General features: G+C 38.9%; 1 protein-coding gene across 3 annotated transcripts in view; it reads right to left on the bottom strand.

Annotated features, from left to right (window-relative positions):
• Positions 1 to 19,175, bottom strand: part of LOC140195408 (inactive phospholipase C-like protein 2) — a 230,596-nt gene extending 211,421 nt beyond the window's left edge. Inside the window, exon 1 of one of the 3 annotated variants that reach the window (XM_072253651.1) lies at positions 18,469 to 19,175. In XM_072253651.1, coding sequence (XP_072109752.1) covers positions 18,469 to 18,702 — 234 coding nt within the window. In that variant the 5' untranslated portion in view covers positions 18,703 to 19,175. The remainder of the gene's footprint in view (positions 1 to 18,468) is intronic. The other 2 variants (XM_072253650.1, XM_072253649.1) reach the window with 2 other exon arrangements.
• Between the last annotated feature and the right edge of the window lie 1,379 nt (positions 19,176 to 20,554).

Here is a 20,554-nt window from a genome sequence, read left to right as displayed (position 1 = left end):
AACAAAACTAGTTTCCAATATGATATCTCGCAATTTCACTGTTATTTCATGTAATTAGGGTAGCTGAGCTATCAAATATAGGACTTACAGTAATCATTTAATATTGATTAGTACTGATTTAATTTTTTTTTACACATACACTGTGTACAAGTAACTAGTCACTGACATTTTGAGGCAGTTACTTCCAACTTCTTGCTCAGTTGTTAAATGGCATTCATTTTGAGAGGACTAGAATATAAAAGCAAGGATGTAATGCTGAGGCTTTGTAAGACATTGGTCAGACCACACATTAGGAGTATTGTTGGCAGTTTTGGGCCCTTAATCTAAGAAAGGATCTGTTGGCATAAGAGAGGAGGTTCATGAGAATGATTCCAGGAAAGAAAGGGGTACCACTTGAGGAGTGTTTCATGACTCTGGGCTTGCTGGAGTTTAGAAGAATGAGGAAAGAACTCATGGAAACGTAATGAATAGTTAAAGGCTGAGACAGAGTGGGTGTTTTTTATAGTGGGGAAGTCTGATACCCACAGTACCAGTGGTGAGGACCAGGAAGGTATGGTCAAAGGAGGAGGAGGAGCACTTACAGCACTGCTGTGAGTCGGTGGACTCACAGTGATTGATCTTCAAACTTGAATGAACACATTACATTTGTCACCAGCTTCATCAGGACCTGTGCGGATGAGCATGTGCCTTCAAGAACATAATAAGCATACCAAAACCAAAAGCCATGGCTGAACCAGGAGATTCATAGCCTGCTGAGGGCTATATCTGTGGCAATCAAGACCGGTGATCCATGGAAAGCTATTTTAAGAGCAACAAAACAATTCTGATTGAGATTAGAGACAGAATTGGATGCACATCAGCTCTGGCAGGGTTTGCAGACCATTACTCCCTACAGAGTGAAACTGAATATCATGAATGGCTGTGAATTATACACGCTTCGAAAGGGAGAATAAAACCACACCTGGTGAATGCCTGCGGAATCCTGTTACCTCTGTCTCAGAGGCCCACATCAGAATATCTTTCAAGAGGGCAAACCCTTGCAAGGAGAATGGCCCTAATGGTGTACGTGGTAGGGCATTGAAAACCTGGGCTAACCAACTGGCGGGACTGTTCAAGTATATCTTCAATCTCTCACTGCCACAGTAGAAATTCCCACCTGTTTAAAAAGGGTGACAATCGTACCAGTGCCCAAGAAGAGCAGGTGAGCTGCCTCAATGACTATCACTCACATCCACTGTGATGAAGTGCTTTGAGAGATTAGTCATGGCTAGAATCAACTCCTGTTTAAGCAAGGACCAGGACCCACAATAATCTGCCTATTACCACAAAAGGTCTACGGCAGATAAAAATTCATTGACTCTCCACTTGGTCTTGGATCACCTACGTAGCAATACCTACATCAGGTGCAGTGTTCAACACAATCATACCTTCAGTTCTAACTAGCAAGCTCCAAAACCTTGGACTCCGTCCTCCCTCTATAAATGGATCTTTGACTTCCTCACCCCACAGTCAGTTCAGATCGGAAATAACATCTCGTCCTCGCTGACAAACAACAGTGGCACACCTCAAGGATGAACGTTTAGCCCAGTACCCTACTCTCTCTATACCCATGACTGTGTAGCTAGGCACAGCTCAAATGCCATTTATAAATTTGCCAATGACACAACTATTATTGGCAGGATTTCAGATGGTGATGATGAGACATACAGGAGCAAGAGTGGTGATGTAACAGCAACCTTGTGCTCAATATCAGTAAGAACAAGGAAGTGATTGCAGACTTCAGGAAGGGGAAGTCAAGGGAACACATGCTAGTCTTTATCAAGGGACAAGCAGTGGAAAGGGTGAGTAGTTTCAAGTTCCTGGGTGTCAACATCTTGGAAGATCTATCCTGGGCCCAACAAATTGATGCAATTACAAAGAAGGCACAACAACAGCTATATTTCATTTGGTGTTTGAGGAAACTTGGTATACTTTATACTTATACTTTATTGTCGCCAAACAATTGATACTAGAATGTACAATCATCACAGCGATATTTGATTCTGCACTTCCCGCTCCCTGGATTACAAATCGATAATAAATATTAAAAATTTAAATTATAAATCATAAATAGAAAACAGAAAAATAGAAAGTAAGGTAGTGCAAAAAAAAACTGAGAAACAAGTCCGGATATTTGGAGGGTATAGCCCAGATCCGGGTCAGGATCCGTTCAGCAGTCTTATCAGTTGGAAAGAAGCTGTTCCCAAATCTGGCCGTACGAGTCTTCAAGCTCCTGAGCCTTCTCCCGGGGGGAAGAGGGACGAAAGGTCTGTTGGCTGGGTGGGTCGTGTCCTTGATTATCCTGGCAGCACTGCAACGACAGCGTGCGGTGTAAAGTGAGTCCAAGGACGGAAGATTGGTTTGTGTGATGTGCTGGGCTGTGTTCATTATCTTCTGCAGCTTCTTCCGGTCTTGGACAGGACAACTGCCATACAAGGTTGTGATGCACCCTAGAAGAATGCTTCCTACAGTGCATCTATAAAAATTAGTGAGAGTTTTAGGGGATAGGCCAAATTTCTTTAGTTTTCTCAGGAAGTAAAGGCGCTGGTGGGCCTTCTTGGCAGTGGACTCTATGTCACCAAAGACACTAGTAAATTTCCACCAATGCAGAGGAGAGCATACTAACTGGATGCATCACCATCTGGTATGGAGGAGCCACTGCACATCATCAGAAAAAGCTGAAGAATATTGTAAATTCAGCCAGCTCCATCATGGGTACTAACCTCACCAGCATCAAGAACAGCTTTAAAAGGTGATGCCTCAAAAAGGCAGTATCCATCATTAAGGATGTCCATTACCCAGGACGTGCCCTCTTCTGATTGTTATCGTCAAGGAGGAGGTACTGAAGCTGAAGACCCATACTCAATGTTTCTGGAACAAAGCCTTCCCCTCCTCCATCTGATTTCAAAATAGACGATGAACCCATAAACACTACCTTACTTTATTCTCCTCTCCATTTGCACTACTTATTTAAATTTATATTGTATATATTTATTATTGTAATTTATAGTTTTATAATTATGTATTGCATTGTAATATTGCCATTAAGCAACAAATTGCATGACGTATGCCAGTGATATTAAACCTAATTCTAATTCTGAAATTCTGATCCGCTGAACTCCATATCTAATTCATTTTTAAAAATCCTTATTGTCTGTTACCAACACCCTTACAAGCAGTGAATCCCAGATCATAAGTTTCAAGTGTAATGAAGTTTCTACATGTTCTCTTCAATAGTTCATGCCATTCTGTGTATCTATGACAAAGGCAATCAATCTTTTCAATCATTCTGGAGATTTTCCAAACTGAATTTGTAGTGCTCCGTTACTGTACTCTTGATCAGCCAGAATTCGATCATTCCACTATCAGCGGCCCTGAATTCAGATGCCAAGACCCCATATTCTAAAAACTTCCTACACTTGCCGTCACACAATTTCTCTTTTCTTTATGACGCCGCTTAATACCTGCTTTTTTGACTAAACATTTGGAGACCTTCTCTAACACTGTTTTGCATGCCTCTGTTAAAAATTCATTTGATTCTGCTCCTGCAAGATTTCTTGGAATGTTTTGCTAGTTAAGAGCCTTGTATAACTACAGCTTTATTTTAAATTCAAATATTTATTCCATTTTCCTTTCCAAGATGCAGTGATGTCTGTCTCAACTATTTCCCTTAAACAAGGCATTCCATGCTCCAGAAACCATGCATTTAAATATTTTTCACCTAAACTAACTCTGAGCAATGATCTGTTCTCTGCTTCATTAGGTAAAAATCACAATTTTCAAGTCTCGTAACTACCTATCATTGGCAATATCCAAGAAACCTACAATGAAAAATTTTGTCTAAAGTCCTCTCTATAATGATTCATCCAAAACAATATGCAATAGTCTTAACAGTGGTCTGTTTATTAATTTATGATTTTTAATCAATTTATTATTTAAGCATGCAAGTGATATTGTCAAAAGGACTTAAATGAATATTTTAGGGAATGTGTACTATCACAAGAAATTACTCCATGGTGCTCCCAGTGCACTAATCAACATCAGATGTTGAAATAAAATCAGTTAAATAGATTTAGCTGCAATGTTTACTTTGTAAAAACTGGGACTATATTGGTAAAGTAATCTGGTTGCTCTGAGGCAGTTTGAGTCCTCACAAGGGCATATAATATATTACACAAATACAAGTTTATCTTTCTTCTGATTTGCTACTCCTTGTTTGCTAATTGCTGCTTTAATCTGTCAAAAGAAAACATGTAATCATTTACAAAGTTTTCCTGTGAGTTTTGGAGTGCTTTTAACAAGATACCCATCCTTGTTCAAGTTAGCACATTAAAAGAATAAGAAACACTTTTTATCAATTATAATAATCTTTTAGATAAACATAATACAGTGCCTTGAAAAAGCATTCAGCCACCCACAACGATATTGATATTTTACTGTCTCATTCTCTAAATTTAAAACATATTGAAGTAGGATTTTTGAGCTTATCCACATAACATTGTGCATGATAACAAATCAAAAGAAAAAATCCAAAAGCTATCAACAATTTACAGAAAATTTAAAGCCAAAATTGTGAGGCTAAAAATGTATTCATCACTTTTATAATTACTAGACTAACCTTCCTCAGTGCAATAATTACTTCACCAACTCACCCAATTTGCTGGTGTAGAAAATTGGAGTATCATCTGTTTTCAATGAATTCATCAAAATACCCCCCCCCCTTGTAAGGTCCAATGCTATGGTAGATTTTCAACAGACCAAAACCAAAATGAAGACAAAAGAACATTCAAGACAAATCAGGGAAATGATAATAGAGAAGCACAAATCTGGGGAAGAGTACAAGACCTTCTCAAAGGCACTGAACATACTTCAGAGTTCAGTGCAGTCCACTGTGAAAGAGTGGATAAAAATATGAAACCACAAACACATTGCCTAGGTCAAGCCACCCCTCCAAACTTAGTTGCTAGAGAAGAATGGAAATTGTAAGAGATGCTACTGTGAAACCAACAGTAACACTCCGAGTGAGCTGCAGAAGTCACTGTCTGCAACTGGAGATGATATTCATGGCTCTACAATCTCTAAGGCCTTGCACAAAAAGGGTACTTATGGAAGAGTGGCAAGGAAGAAGACCTGGATTAAAAAAAAATCCTTGCACATAAAGACTTCGCACAGCATTATGAGGAATATACTGTAAAGATGTCTTGTGGTTGAATGAGACTAAAGTGGAACTTTTTGGGCTCAAACACTTGCGGTATGTGTTATGTAAATTTAATACTGCACTTCAGCCAGGTAACACCATCCCTACTGTAAAGTATGGTGGAGATAGAATCATCCTATGGTGATGCGTTTCAGCAGCAGGAACTAGAAACCTGGTCAGGATTAATGGGAAGATTAATCCTGCTAAATACAGAGACACTCTGGATAAAAAACCTACTAGCCTCTGCCAGAAAGCTTAAACTGTGGATGAAGTTTGTCTTTCGGCAGGACATTGACCCAAAGCAAGAGCAATCATGGAGTGGCTTCAAGTTAAGAAAATTGATGTCCGTGAGAGGCCTAGTCAGAGTCCTGACCTTAACCCAATCAGACAAGAATTCAAGATTGCTCTCCACCGCTGTTCCCCAACAAACCTGGCACAACTTGTGGAATTTTGCAAGATGAAATGGGCCAATCTTGCTCCATCATCTTGTGCAAAGCTAATAGAGACTTATCCAAAAAGACTACTGGCTGTAATAGCTGTGAGAGGTGGTTCAACTGAGCAAAAGGAGATGAATACTTTTGAACTGCCAACATTGTTGTTGAATTTTTGTTTTTCATGCTTTGCAATTTTTTTTGGACTTCACTGTCCAAAGAAATTCTCAGTTAAATTGATCAAAATCCTTGGTTGTAATATTCATTTATGTGAACAGAGGGTTTGGGATGAATACATTTCAAGGCTCTGTAGCTAAAATCTGGGGAAGTCAACACATTGCTCTGTTTCAACAATAAGAAGCCCTTGGCACTGAAGGCCATATTCTTTGGCAAATTAATATGTTTTAATCAGCAGACACTGAAATACACTTCCACTTTTCTAGGTCTACTTCTTCCAACTCTGATTACCATGTTCCCTGTAAGATCAATCTTTGATATGATCATTGATTGCTGTTAAAATTAACAAGCTGGTTTTTGTTTGAAAAATGCCTTTACATTTATTGTTATATTTTTCAGTTTGGTACAGCACAGATAAGACATGTCATGTACTACATACGATGCACAGGATTGAGTGCTGACTTGCTAATTCAATTTTACTTCCTTTAGTTTTAGTAACATGCTACATGAAAAAAACAGGTAAAATACTAGCAAAAGAGAAGTTGTTACACAATGCAACCACATCCTCTTCAGAAGAGTCAGAACTGGTTTGTGCAACTAATCCAGGGTTGCATACAGACGCTTGATACTTGTTTTCATTAAATAAAATGTAGGTGGGAAAATTTAATAAGTTTCTTAAACTTGTATATTTAATTTCTTCCGAAAGTATGCAGGAATCAATAATAATGATCTTAAGTTTTCTACAATTAATCTATTTACCTTTATTTTAGAAAATCAAACATGCTATTTGGTTTGAAACTTGTCATTTATGACACCAGGTTCATTGCTCAAGTGAAAGGCTAGTCCACTAACGTTTCCTAAAAGGTACTGATAGCAATCAATTTTTGCTGCAGAACTTATCTGCAGAGCAAGATCTTACAGGAAACTGTTTGAACAAACACTCAAGGGAACTGAAGATTTTAATAGCAGCAACTGAACAAATATTTCAATTGCAGCACAAAGCTAATAATTAGAGTCCTAAGTATCAAAGGAACATAATGGAAGTAAACATTTAGCATTTATTTACCACCTTATCACATTATAATTCAACTGCATGCTGCAGGCTACTTTTGGTGGACATGATGCACAATGTTTTGTAGATTAGCTCAAAAAAATCCTACTTCAATATATTTTCACTTTAGAAAATGAAACAGTAAAATGTGAAAATAGCAGTGGGGGCTGAATACTTTTTCCAAGCACTGTAGTTTTGCTTCTTGAAGTAGATTCTGTGAAGAATAATGTCCAGGTAACTTTCCATTCAGCAAATACCCTTTCCCTTAAAGGGTATTTTCCCCTTAAAGTCCACTGAAACGGGCAGATAGAGCCTGATCCTAAAGCGGCAGCAGAATAAACAAAACCACAGCAGCATCCTAAAATATCAACCCAGATTATATTAAGTACGAAAGCATGCTTTGAACACATATCAAAGTTGAATTTTTTGAAAGCAGATTGTCAACCATTTTTCATAACATTAACACAATGTTGATACTGACAACAATGTTTTGTCAGCAAGACCAAGGAGCTGATTAATGACTTCATGAGAAGGAAACTGGAAGTCCATGAGCCAGTTGTTATCACGGGATCAGAGGTGAAGAGGGTCAGCAACTTTAAACTCCTTCCTGCTATCATCTCAAAAGATCTGTCCTGGATCTAGCACCTGAGTGCTATTACAAAGAAAGCATGGCAATGGCTCTACTTTCTTAGAGGTTTGCATAGATCCAGCATATCATCTAAAATGTTGACCAAATTTGAAGATGTGTGATGGTAAGTACATTGACTGGTTGCATCACGCCTGGTATGGAAACATCAATGCCCTTGAACAGAAAAGCCTATAAAAATTGATGGATACCGTCCAGTCTATCACGGGTAAAACCATATCTACATAGAGTGCTGTCACAGCAAAGCAGCATCCATCATCAAGGATCTCCGCCCATTCTAGGCCATGCTCTCCTCTTGCTGCTGCCATCAGCAAGGTGGCATTGAAGCCTCAGGACCCACACCCCCAGGTTCAGAAACAGTTATTACCCCTCAACCATCAGGGGATAACTTCACTCATGCCAACTCTAAACTGAACACAACCTATGGACTCATCTCATGTTCTCGATATTTATTAGTTTTTTCCTGTTTGTATTCGCACAGTTTGTTGTCTTTTGCACGTTAGGTGTGTGTCCGTCTTGTGTGCGGTCTGTCATTGATTCTATTGTGTTTCTTTGCACTTACTGTGAATGGCCACAAAAAAATGAATTTCTGGGTTGTATGTGGTAACATGTACATTAATAATAAATTTACTTTGAACTAGAAAGAAGTAAATAACACAAATATGTAAGGTGAAACCAACTGGATATTTCTAATCATAAGCAGCAATCTAATCCCATGGTTTTGAATGATGTAGACATCCACAAGGCAGAACTTGATTACAGTGTTCATCTGAGCTCAAGAGAAGTTAATGACATTCACTAACAATCATTTTAAGGTTAGTACCAATCACCTGAGGTTGGCTAAGAAAACTCTTATTGATTGCTCAGTACAGGAAGCACAAGATGAATTGACCATGACCTCTAGGAATACATTCCATAACCATGCCTATCACATAATAATTTCCCCTTACACAACATTGAAAGGTTTGAGTTCTTCCCCAACACTGCACAGAAGTCATGTAATCTTATACACAGTAGGTGCTCCTGGCATCATATCTACTTTATATGCTATCCAGAAGCAATCATATCACTTTGTGGCATTTGGCAAAGACATGCAGATAGCACAGGAAGAACAGAGCTGTGACAGGAAGCAAATTCTCTCCACTTTCACTGAAAGGTCTGCCCTCTGTATTGGGCACTGAAGCAGATGAAGGCACAGCACAGTAGCACAGTTGCAGTTGCCTCAAAGCTCCAGCGACCCAGATCAGGTGCCAGCTTCAGCTACTGTCAGTGTGAGTGTGCATGTAACCATGTTGGGTTGCCCCAGGTGCTCCAGTTTACTCCCACACCCCAAAGGCATGCTGGCAGATTAACTGGCTGTTGTTAATTACCCTGAGTGTAGGTAGGTGTTGGGAGAATAGGTGTTGATGAACATATGAGAGAAAACAAGTGAATAGCTAACAGAGAAATAAGTAGGAGGAATAAATTTGTGGGCCAAATGGTTTCCTTCAATTTAATGAGAAAATAAGCAATATTTATCAGATAAAGACATGGTGTGAATTTATACTTACACGTCCAGCCATTCCATAAGCCAACAGTTTGGGCCTACACCTGAAATCTGTAATAGTTAAAAGTACCACTTTTAAGGTCTGGACAGGTACCATTCTTTTTCCCCTTATGCAATAGCCTGCAGGATGACGTTGTACCACTGCATTGCACACTGGAATTTGTGTAGTGATTGTAATTGATACCCTGCACTGACGCCTTCCAAAATTATTGAACCCTCAGGAACCAGGAGATAAATCATTCAGTGGAGCTATCAAGATTGTCCAAAATGAGCTCATATTAAAGGCAAAAAATTGAAAGAACAGCAGGCTGGACTACTAAGAAATTAACTTATTAACTCTTTGAAGTTTCTAAGCAATTAAACCTAACAGAAAATCATGAATCATTACATTGATTATCATAACTTCCTAAAGATATACATTGATAATGAAAGGTTAATTCAAAACTTCACCTATTAGATATCTATTCATGGTTTGATGGTTTACCTTTTAATGAGAAATCTGCGCTCTGACTCAAAAATACACATTCACATGGAGCTTTAAAGTTAGGAAGAGAACACGTTTTGCAAACTGAAGATTAACACAAAAAAATCAAAACAACTGCAGCCATTGGAAATCTTAAACAAAACCAGAATATTTAACAGGTCAGACATTACCCATGGAAAGAGAAACAGAGTTAATGTTTCAGGTCAACCACATTTCATCAGAACTTGGTCAAATCTGACATTAACCTTCCAGTTAAAGACAGCACTGGGAAAAAGAAAAGCAATTTTTTTGAACCTCCATTGCATTAGGCTGCAGCAAGTTACAGTAAAGAAACAGTATATTCTTCCTAGTACAAAAGAGTACAAAATTTCAAAACTATTAGCAAGTTAGAAACGCTATTAGCCTTTGGTATGTTGCTTGTCAAGGTCACCGTTATGCTGTTGGTGTTACAACTAAGATGAAATTTAATTAATTTACATAAATAAATTAATTTTCTTTTCACTTTACCCTAGTCAAAGCAATTACAAAACAGAATTTTCCATTGAGCTTCTGGAACTCTGTGGAAGAGACTTAAACAATGCTTGCACATTTGGCTGTATCCAAGAATGCTAAAAGACCTGGCACTTGTGGGAACAGTTGCTGAGAAGATACACTCAATTCATTTACAACAATCACATTTTTTTTTGCAAAAGATTGATATTTTTGTGAACACTACTTAAAAAAATAACCTTGAAGTTGTTTGCAGGTGGCAGTTTCAGGACCCTACCAATGTCAAATTGAGGGAGTGGTAGAACTCCTGCCAAAAGTTAAAAGAGCTCAAGTTCCACTCCAGAAATTGAACAAATCACAAACAGTGCAGTTCAACACAGAATGCTGTTCTTCAGATAAGATTCAAGACCAAAGTCACCCCGCTTCCCTGAATGAGTACAAAATATTTCATTTCTTTATTAAAAAGGTGAATGATTGTACTCTACTGAATAATATTCAGCCCTCAATTAATAATCAAAGAACCAATTGTCTAGTCATGTCTTTTTGCTAGGAATTACACACACACACACACACACACACACACACACACCTTAAAATGCCAAATAACATTACAGTGCAAATTAAATAGCTTATTTTCATTGGTGAAGGCTCCATTTAAGGAAGTGAAATGTTGACAGGGAGGTTTCAGAATGGCAGCAAATCATTATTTAGTAAAATGTACAATGTTATCCAGCTAGCCTTCACTTAAAAGTAAACTCTGTCAAGAATTATATTTTTGATCCAGCACTTAATATTAGCTTTGAAGAATGACTCAATCTTCATGCCTGAAAAGTGGACAGCATCCATCTGTCTTACTTTCTATGCACTGCACAGGCAAATGATAAACTTGATTCATGCAACTGTAACAGAATATAAAACAAGATCACTTGCTTTTTATGGATTCTATTCAAGTAACTCAGAATTAAAATTTAAAAAAACTCATTGAAAAATAATACCAAGAACTAGAACAGGTTAAATGAAGCAATACAGCATGACTCTTACTTTTAGCAAAGTTGATCTTTGTGCAACACAAAATGGTAATAAACCTCTGGAGTCTCATTTCACTTCTTTTAAAACTTAATCTTGAATTTTTCTACTTCTCTGTTTCTTGCCAATGTTATTTCCCAGACACTTAACACTTATCTATAATTTTTAAATTTTGCTACTCAATCCAACATTCACTATGTAGACTTCAATTACAGTAAATTCCACTTAAAACAATGCAATATCTTGGTTACAAAGTACCTCATACAATATGGAGAAGTTAAACATGAGAAGGACATTCATAACATCCAGTCAGATTCATACATCCTCTTAAGTATTTTTAGTTCACAGATAATAGTCCAGAGTAGTAATTCCATTAGCGATTTTAACCAACCCCACCAAGGGTCAATGTGCAAATGACTTGCCACCCGCCTCTTTATCACATTCAGCAGTTTTACTAATAGTTTCTTTTTACTTAATATTCCTTAGTTAATCCCAAAAGACACAATTTACAATTAAAAATTCTACAGTATCTCTCATCTTATTTTGTTTTAAAAGCTTTTAAATTGACAACCTCTCCTCCTCCACTCTCACCCTGAACACCGGCGTGCCTCAAGGCTGTGTGCTGAGCCCTCTTCTGTACTACCTTTTCACCTACGACTGCATTTCTGCACACGGTTCTAACTTCATAATCAAGTTCGCAGACGACACCACGGTGGTTGGCCTGATCTGAGGGGATGACGAGACGGCCTACAGGGATGAGGTCCAGCACCTGGCCGTGTGGTGTGCTGACAACAACCTGGCCCTTAACATCCAGGAGACCAAGGAGATCATTGTGGACTTCAGGCATGCTAAGAGCCACACTCACGGTCCCCATCAACATCAACGGAGCTGTAATGGAGCATGTATCAAGCTTCAAATTCCTTGGTGTCCACATTTCTGAGGATCTCACCTGGTCCCAGAACTCCTCCATCCTGATCAAAAAGGTGCAATGGCGCCTTTATTTCCTGCGGAGCATCAAGAAAGCTCACCTGTGTCCCAGGATACTGACGAACTTTTACTGCTGTACCATTGAGAGCATACTCATCAACTGCATCTCAGTGTGGTATGGCAATTGCCCCGTATCAGACCGTAAAGCACTCCAGCGTGTGGTGAAAACTGCCCAGTGGATTATCGGCACCCAATTGCCCACCATTGAGAACATCTACCATAAACGCTGCCTGGGCAGGACGAAAAGAATTATCAAGGATGCATCTCACCCTAACCATGGATTTTTTACTCTCCTCCTATCCGGTAGGCGCTACAGGAGCCTCCGCTCTCGCACCAGCAGGCGCAGGAAGAGCTTCTTCCCTGAGGCTGTGACCCTGCTGAACCTCACATCACAGCGCTAAGCAGTACTGCACCCATATTGTACTGTCTCAGTACTTTTATATTTGTGTGCTGTAGCACTTACTTTTTATTCACAGTTATTTTGTAAATAACACTATTCTTTGCATTTCTAGTCAGATGCTAACTGCATTTCATTGGCTTTGTATCTGCACTCGGCACAAAGACTATAAAGTTGAATCTAAACTAATAAGGCGCATTTGTTGGAAATGCAGTTGGTGAGAGAGTTTGCTGCCGATTCTCGAGTCAGGGAACTCGAAATAAAAAGCAACACTTCAGACTGACTGTAACATCAAAATAACAACATTTTGTTTCCCCTCTTGCTGTGGAAGGAGCAGTAAGTCTCTCCCTTGTTAGTGAAAGCCTGTGGGATGTCAAAATGTTGGAATGAACTATTAGTTTTTGATGTACTGTAGATCATGGTTTCTCTTTAGGGCTTTGCTGTTGCTTGCATGGTGGGTGGTGGGAACGCTGATGCTTTCTGCTAGAATAATTGGGAGAGGGGAGGGGGAGGGTTGATGCTACTTTCGAGGATGTCTGTGAAAAGTAAGAATTTCAGGTTGCATATTGTATACATTCTCTGATATTAAATGGAACTACTGAACTACTGAACTAGAACATTAAAAGTAATATCAGCCAGTAAACAGTCACACTAAAAATTCTGGGTTACCATTCATATTGAATTTACTTCTCTGTTCAAAGTACAGTGCAATTTAGCTACGTATAAGTATGTACAGATGTTTCAACTACGTATGGTTTCATCCAGTTATTGTAATCATCACTTACAAGGTTCATATTTGAATAATGAGAAAGATGAGAATCTACTTATCTATCAAACAGTATTCCACTATCAAGATAATAACAGAAAACACTGGAAGTACTCAGCAGACCTGAATCAACTTCTCAGGTTGAAGATCTTAAGTCATTGCTGGAAAAGGGATATCCTGAGATGGCTTAACTTCCAGTTATGACAAAGGGCAGTCAACCTGAAACATTTACTAGTGCACTTTCCACAGATGTTGCCTCAACTTCTACTTTTATTTCAGACATCCAGCATCTGCAGCTTTCTTTGAATTTCAATTGCACTGCTAAAGGAATGCAAGACAGTTAAATCTACTGGCAATTAAAGTGGTAGAAGCAAATGAAATTAACAAAATGCTTAGGCAGGTACACTAAAATAACAATATGGTCTTGGCAAGTAGGATTAAGGAGAGTAGCATTTAGACATAAGAACATGCAGGGTATTGGAAAATACGGGTCATGTGCAAGCAGATAGGTTTAGTTTAATTTGGCATCATGGTCAGCAGATATTATGGCCAAAGGGCCTAGTCCTGTTTTGTACTCTTCCATGTTCTAAAAGTGCATTAATGTTGCATATTAATGTCTCTGAGTTAAAAACATTCTTTCTGTCTTGAAAAGAGTTAGGAATCCCCAATCCTATACTAAACCAATACATTTAACAGCCTCTAACAATTTCTCTATTTCAAGCTAAAATCATTATGTTATTTAGTCCACTGACTGCACAGGCTCCCACAGGGATCAATCCCATCAGTGTCACTGTCCCATTCTTTCCCCATTCCCCTAAAATATTTTTTTACTTAAGTTCCTTTTGAAATTTGTGATCAATTCTATTCCCACCATCTTTACAAAGCAGAGAGCTCCATAAAATAACTGCTCTCCATGTAAGGAAAAAGCAGATTTCACTGCACTCTCTTGTATCACTTACTCGTCATTATAAATCTGTGCCCCAAATTCTTGAACCATCCACTAATGGAAACAGCTTTAGCTGTCTGTTTATTCTATCAAACTGTCTTGATATTGTATAGCTTTATTTCAAATATTCTCTCAATCTTCTTTGCTTAATAGACAGTCTAACCTTCAAACTGAAATTCCTTATCCCTGGAACTATTTTGGTAAATCTTTTCTGTACCCTCTGCAGACCTTCACAAATGCAATACTCCACCTGTGACCTAAGCAAGATTTTCTAAACATTGAACATAACCTCCCTGTTTTTGTACACATTGCCACATATTACTCAGCTCAGGATACTGCAGAGAAGCCACTTCAAGAAGCAGATGGTCAAGAATGGGGCATGCATTTATAATGATGTTCTTCCAACATGCCCTGTCACCTTCTAAAATTTTGTGAGGACGTGCTGGTATTTTTGTATTTTTGCACATTTTATTCCATATCCATACTTCAACCACAAATTTAATTTTATATAACTCTTATTTTTTTATAATTGCTGAATGTTTTGTCACATATTCCACCAGCACATCCCTGTTTTTCAGCAAATCCTATAGAACAGTGCCATTTTACCTGTCACCTCTTCATATTTATTCTGATTAAGGTGTATTACTTTATTTTCCTTCAGAAATGCTCAGCTCATTAAATTAGCTTTTCTATTTCCTCCTGTCCTTGCCATTGCCACCGCCACCATACCTCGTGTTGAGGCGATAGAACATCATTCTACCTTCCTCACACATTAATTATCTATTTTCAAGTGATCTATTCCTTCATCTACTTTCAAGAAATGATCTGAGCACTGACCCATGGAGAACAATATGATCTAACTCTCTGTCTCTGCTTTGCAGAAGTTTCTGTGAATCATAACTCAATAACAACATTTGTTTTATCAAAAACTTTTTATAAGAACACAAGAAAAGAAAAAGAGTAGGTGTAGGCCATAAGGCTCCTTGAAGCTGTTCTGATGTACAGTAAAATTGTGGCTGGTCTGATCTTGACAGCACTTTCTACAATGTTCTGGAAAAAATACTAAAGTTCCTGTATTCCAAGTGCCCATCCATCTTTTGAGGCAGATGAATTCCAAAGATACATAGCTTTGTGCAAGGAGGATCCTCTTCATCGTTGTTTTAAATTGGAAACCGCTTATACAAAAAAAATTATTCCCCCCTCCCCACCACACCCCCAGGTTCTACCTTCTACTATGAAGGGAAACATCCTCACTGCTTTTACTGTGCCACATTTCCCACAGAATCATTCTTTCAAAATATCACTTCTCATTTTTCTAAATACCAAGAACATACAGTATTCCAGCTGTGAATTCATCAACAAGTACAATATTACTCTTGTATTCCAACTTATTTGCAGGATTCCATTTGCCTTCCTAAATACTTAAATTTATGTGCATCCTATTTAAAAATGCAAACACGAGGAAATCTGCAGATGCTGAAATTTCAAGCAGCACCCATAAAAGTTGCTGGTGAATGCGGCAGGCCAGGAGGCATCTCTAGGAAGAGGTACAGTCGACGTTTCGGGCCGAGACCCTTCGTCAGGACAAAGGGTCTCGGCCCGAAATGTCGACTGTACCTCTTCCTAGAGATGCTGCCTGGCCTGCTGCGTTCACCAGCAACCTTTATGTGTGTTGTCTGCATCCTATTTGTTGTATTTCACCCAGATTGGTTTAAAATGTTGCTGCCTCATCTTTTTTTATTTAAACAATATCCTGGTTTTCTGCTCATACCCTCTTCTCATTACTACCACCAGGGAGGAGGTACAAAACCTGAAGATTTTGGATCAGCTTCTTCCCCTTTGCCATCAGATTTCTGAATGGTCCATGAACACTACTTCACTATTCCTCTTTTGAACTATCTACTTATTTATTTATTTGTTTACCACTGCAATTCATAATTTTTATGTGTTGTACTGTACTGATACCAGAAAACAACAAATTTCATGACATATATCAGTGACATACCAGATTCTGATTCAGATTCAAAAATGGTAACCCTCACGTTATCCTCCATCTACCAAAGTTTTCCCCACTACCTTAACCTATTGTTTTTCCTTCACAGTTTCTCTGTCTTTCTCTCAGCTCTTTTCAGCATTCCTGGCAGCCAGCGGCAATACCAACTTGCTTTCCCACCTATCTTTGTGCTGCTGACATAACCGCAACAATACACTTGTTCCTTCCATCTCAAAGTTCAGAGTAAACTTATTATCAAAATACATATGTTAGCATATACTAACTTGAGTTTCATTTTCTTGCAGGCATTTACAGGAAAAAAGAAACACAACTTTACAAAAAAAACTATACATAAACAAAGACTGGCAGACACCAATGGAAAAAGACAAAACTGCAAATAAAAACAGTGAGAACATGAGCTGTGGTACTGGAAAGTGCACCTGTAGATTGTAGAATTAGTTCAAAGTAGTGGCGAATGAAATTATCCACGCTTGTTCAGAAGCCTGATGGTTGTAGGATAATAACTGTTCCTGAACCTTGGGGTGTTGGACTTAAAACTTCTGTACCTCCTGCCTGATGACAGTGGCGGGAAGAGAGAACGGTCTCAATGGTGGAGATCTTTGATGATGGATGCTGCTTTCTTGTGGCAGGGCTCCTTATAAATGTACTCATCTGGAAGGCTTCATCTGTGATGCACTGGGCTGTGTCCACCACTTTCTGTAGTCTTTTCCATCTTCTCATTATTGTAGACTGTAAATAGTTGAGGCAGCAATGCTCTGCGGTAACCCACTAACTACAACTTGCCAACCTGAAAGTGATCTATTTCTCCAAACTTTTTTTGTTTTCCATTAACTAACTAATGCTCTGCCCAAGCTGATATTAAACCCAATGCTATGGATGCTATGGATCTGCAGTAATTAATACCGGTCTAGTATAACTAGTCCATGCAGCATCAGACTGGCAACAAGAGTGTCAATGCTTGAAAGGGTCAGGAAATACACTGCCAATATATATGACTGTAATGTGCACAAAACATTGGTATACAAGCTTTTCACAAACTTCATTTAATATGGTTGCATGTCTGCAGTCATTACTAAACTATAGTTACTAGCTTTAAGTATGTTCCACTGTTTTTCTCAATTCTCAAAATCACCAAGTTTAATCAGGCAATATTTTATACACTAACGTAGTAATTATTTCCAGCAAATTATTTTGGGAGATGCTTCCCTACTCAGAATGGGAAATTTAAAAACCTATCAAAAGATAGTCTAGTATGTACCGGCCTTATGTACCGCAATAATCATTCACAAAACAACACTGTTAAAGATCTATGTACCTACAATAATCATTCACAAAACTGCTAAAGACCTGAAAACCAGATTAGTTTCAATCAAATTCATCAATGTTGAAAGAAGCAAGGTGAGGGAACCAAAGGGCTAAGAAGTAGAAACAGAATATGTGGAATATTTTAAACACCATTAAATTATATAAATCTTTTGTTCTTCTTGAAAGCTGTCAGAATTGCACCACTATTACTGAAAAATATTAATTGAATGTCATTGAATTCCATTTTATCTGTGACTGGTTATGCATTTATAAGCAACTTCCATATACTGTACCTGCCAGAGCATCTCAAAGTGCTTTATAATTGACATGGCATCTCAAGCCTCCCTCTGTACTCATTGTTGAAATGCAGGACATATAACAGCCGATTTACACACAAACCTAAACATAATAACAACTTAATGGTCTGCTTTTGTAATTTTGTGTGAATTGTGAGATCATGAAGACACTGATACCTTCTGCTCTTCTTTGAAAAAAAAAGGTAAACATTAATGCAAACGAAGGCACCATCAGCAATGGGGAATTTCCTCAGCAAGGCTTGAGAGAATAGATTTTTAATCTCAAGTATCTTGAATTGGGGAATTGAGGCAGGGAACTGCAGGGAATTGAACTCAGAACCTTCCTAGTCAGGCAAGAATGATAATGACCAAGATACAGCTAATGAAATTTAGTTTGACTTTTAAAGATCGTGAGATATGCATCATGTTTATAACATATTCATAAAATTAAAAGATCTCAAAGCTATTGAACTAACAGCGTGGTACAAATATCCGAGAAAAATTCCACTTCAAATGTATACAGCTAACTATATTCAACCCAATCATAAATCATAATCGATAATTCCGATGGGCCTCACCATTTACCTCGGAGTGCCTTACTTTCCAATGGAAATCTCACCTGTATAAAGAGTGCTGATATAAAATGTTCACCACGTCAGGATCGATCTTACCTTGATGATGCTGCTCCTCCGAGGGATGCTTGTTTTTCCATCTTGGGATGGTGCTGTTGCTGGTGAAGGTGTGTGTGTGTCTGCTCTGGGACCTATCGCTGCAGTCACCGGCTCTTCTCCCACACAGTCTCCGTTAGATACAGCTTCAACTCCTTCCTTTTTGGCCCAGGAGGGCGAAACAGAACACGAAGGCACCAGAGACGGGACACCACGTTCCGCCTTTCCTTCCGCCATGGCTTTCTTTTTTTCAAAAAACAACTTACAAAAACAAAACTAAACAGGGCAAGGTAGACTTTCAATTCTTTAAATTAAAAGAAAAGAAACGGCGATTGTCTGCAACGTGCATGGTATATAAATTATACTGCTAAATTGCAAGAAAATATCCAAATACGTGTTGAAAACCTCCCGCTAGAATAGTGACAGTCCCTCTTGCACACGAACCAACTGCTGCCACCAACCGAAATTCTTCTCAGCTCGCAACACGGGAACAAAACGTATCACAAAGCCGCAACATTTACATTTCTGCGCCTCTGATGTTATCTCGACCAATCCATAAGAGGGATGCACTAGAGTTGCAGATGCAGGATTTCAATACCCAAGCAAGTAATGCAGCGAGCTCCAGCTGCACTCGCCTTGACAGTCCAGGACTCCGGTTGCGTCTGTTTCCCCGGTGACAGGCTCGCGCTCCACCTCGCTGATTGACAGCTCTCGCCTTGTTTTTTCGCACTCTTGGAAAGGGGCGGGACCTCGAGATGTCAATCATCGGGCAGGCCGCCGGCTCCTGCCAACAAGGAAGCACCTGATCGTAACCATCCCCCTGGCCCCGCCCCTGCACACACACCTTCTTCCTGTCACAGAAGAGCGCGCTGCCAGTCATGCTTCCAATTGGAGGAAGAAGAGAACAAAGGAAGAAAATGATTGGCTATTGCATCACAATTGAGAACGTTTTATCGCAACGCTGCTGCTGTCCGTATTGAGTAATAAGCCTAAGTGGGCGAGTAACATTGAAACTGTCTTAGAGTGAGAGAGAAGAACTGAAAATCTTTTAATTCGTTTTAGCGTGTGATAATAGTAAAGTGCATTTGAGCAGTTTGTCACCGATGCGACTTGCTTTATGCGTGAGAGTGCAAGCAGTTACAGATTCAGGGCTGTTAACATTTCGGATGGCCCGTTCTAGGCCCAGCACTTAGATGCAATCACGTCAAAGCCGCCAGCTTCTGCATAAAAGCTTGGCATGCCACTAAATTTTCTAACAAACTTCTACAGATGTACCGTTGAAAACATCCTGGCTGGTTGCATAATGACCTAATCAAAGAGCCACCACCATAAGGGTCTTTGCCCTCTTCTCACTTCTACCATTAAACAGGAGGTAGAAAGCCTGAGGACCCCATCACAAGGTGCAGGAACAGTTGGTTTCTTATGATCATCAGGTTCTTGAACTTACCTGTACAACCCTGTACCTTAGCAATGGAATCCTATGAACCGCCTCTTACACTGGCAATGCTTGTTTCTGAATGTCCTTTTGTTTTGCACTGATTTGCTTTTGCACTGACTTCTCTCTATTCAGATATAATGTATATACATTATGTTTAATTGTTATTGTTTTCTCTGTACCAACATGCTTGTGATGCTGCTGCTTTTTTTCATTGTACCGATATTTTCGCAATACTTGTGCTCATATTTAAACTCAACTTGACGTCTTGGGAAAGTAACTTCCTGCAATAAATTTTAAATAAAAGCAGAAACTGCTGAACAACACTCATCAGTTTAGATAGCATATGTAGAGAAAGAAACAAAGTTTTGAATTGGGGAAAAAGAAAAAAAACGTAACTTTAAACTGCAGAATAAGAGGTAGGAGGGAATGCTGAGGTCAGTTCATATGAGTAAATGAGGCAATTAGAGGGTGATTATGCTTCTTTATCTGTGTTAAGTCTTGCATTATGTCAATGCCGTGTGTTGTCTGTATCATTTTAGGGTCATGGGACAAAGCAAGCAGGTCTCACTGTACCGAGAGAACTGAGCTCAAATCACAAATAGACAACTTACAATACAAATAGCCAGTTCTGATATGGAAAGGAAAAGTAAG

Source organism: Mobula birostris, chromosome 3 (assembly GCF_030028105.1).
Source record: "Mobula birostris isolate sMobBir1 chromosome 3, sMobBir1.hap1, whole genome shotgun sequence".
NCBI classification, from domain to species: domain Eukaryota; kingdom Metazoa; phylum Chordata; class Chondrichthyes; order Myliobatiformes; family Myliobatidae; genus Mobula; species Mobula birostris.
Note: the sequence above shows the minus strand (reverse complement) of the source record. Positions and strands in the feature narration are given on the sequence as shown.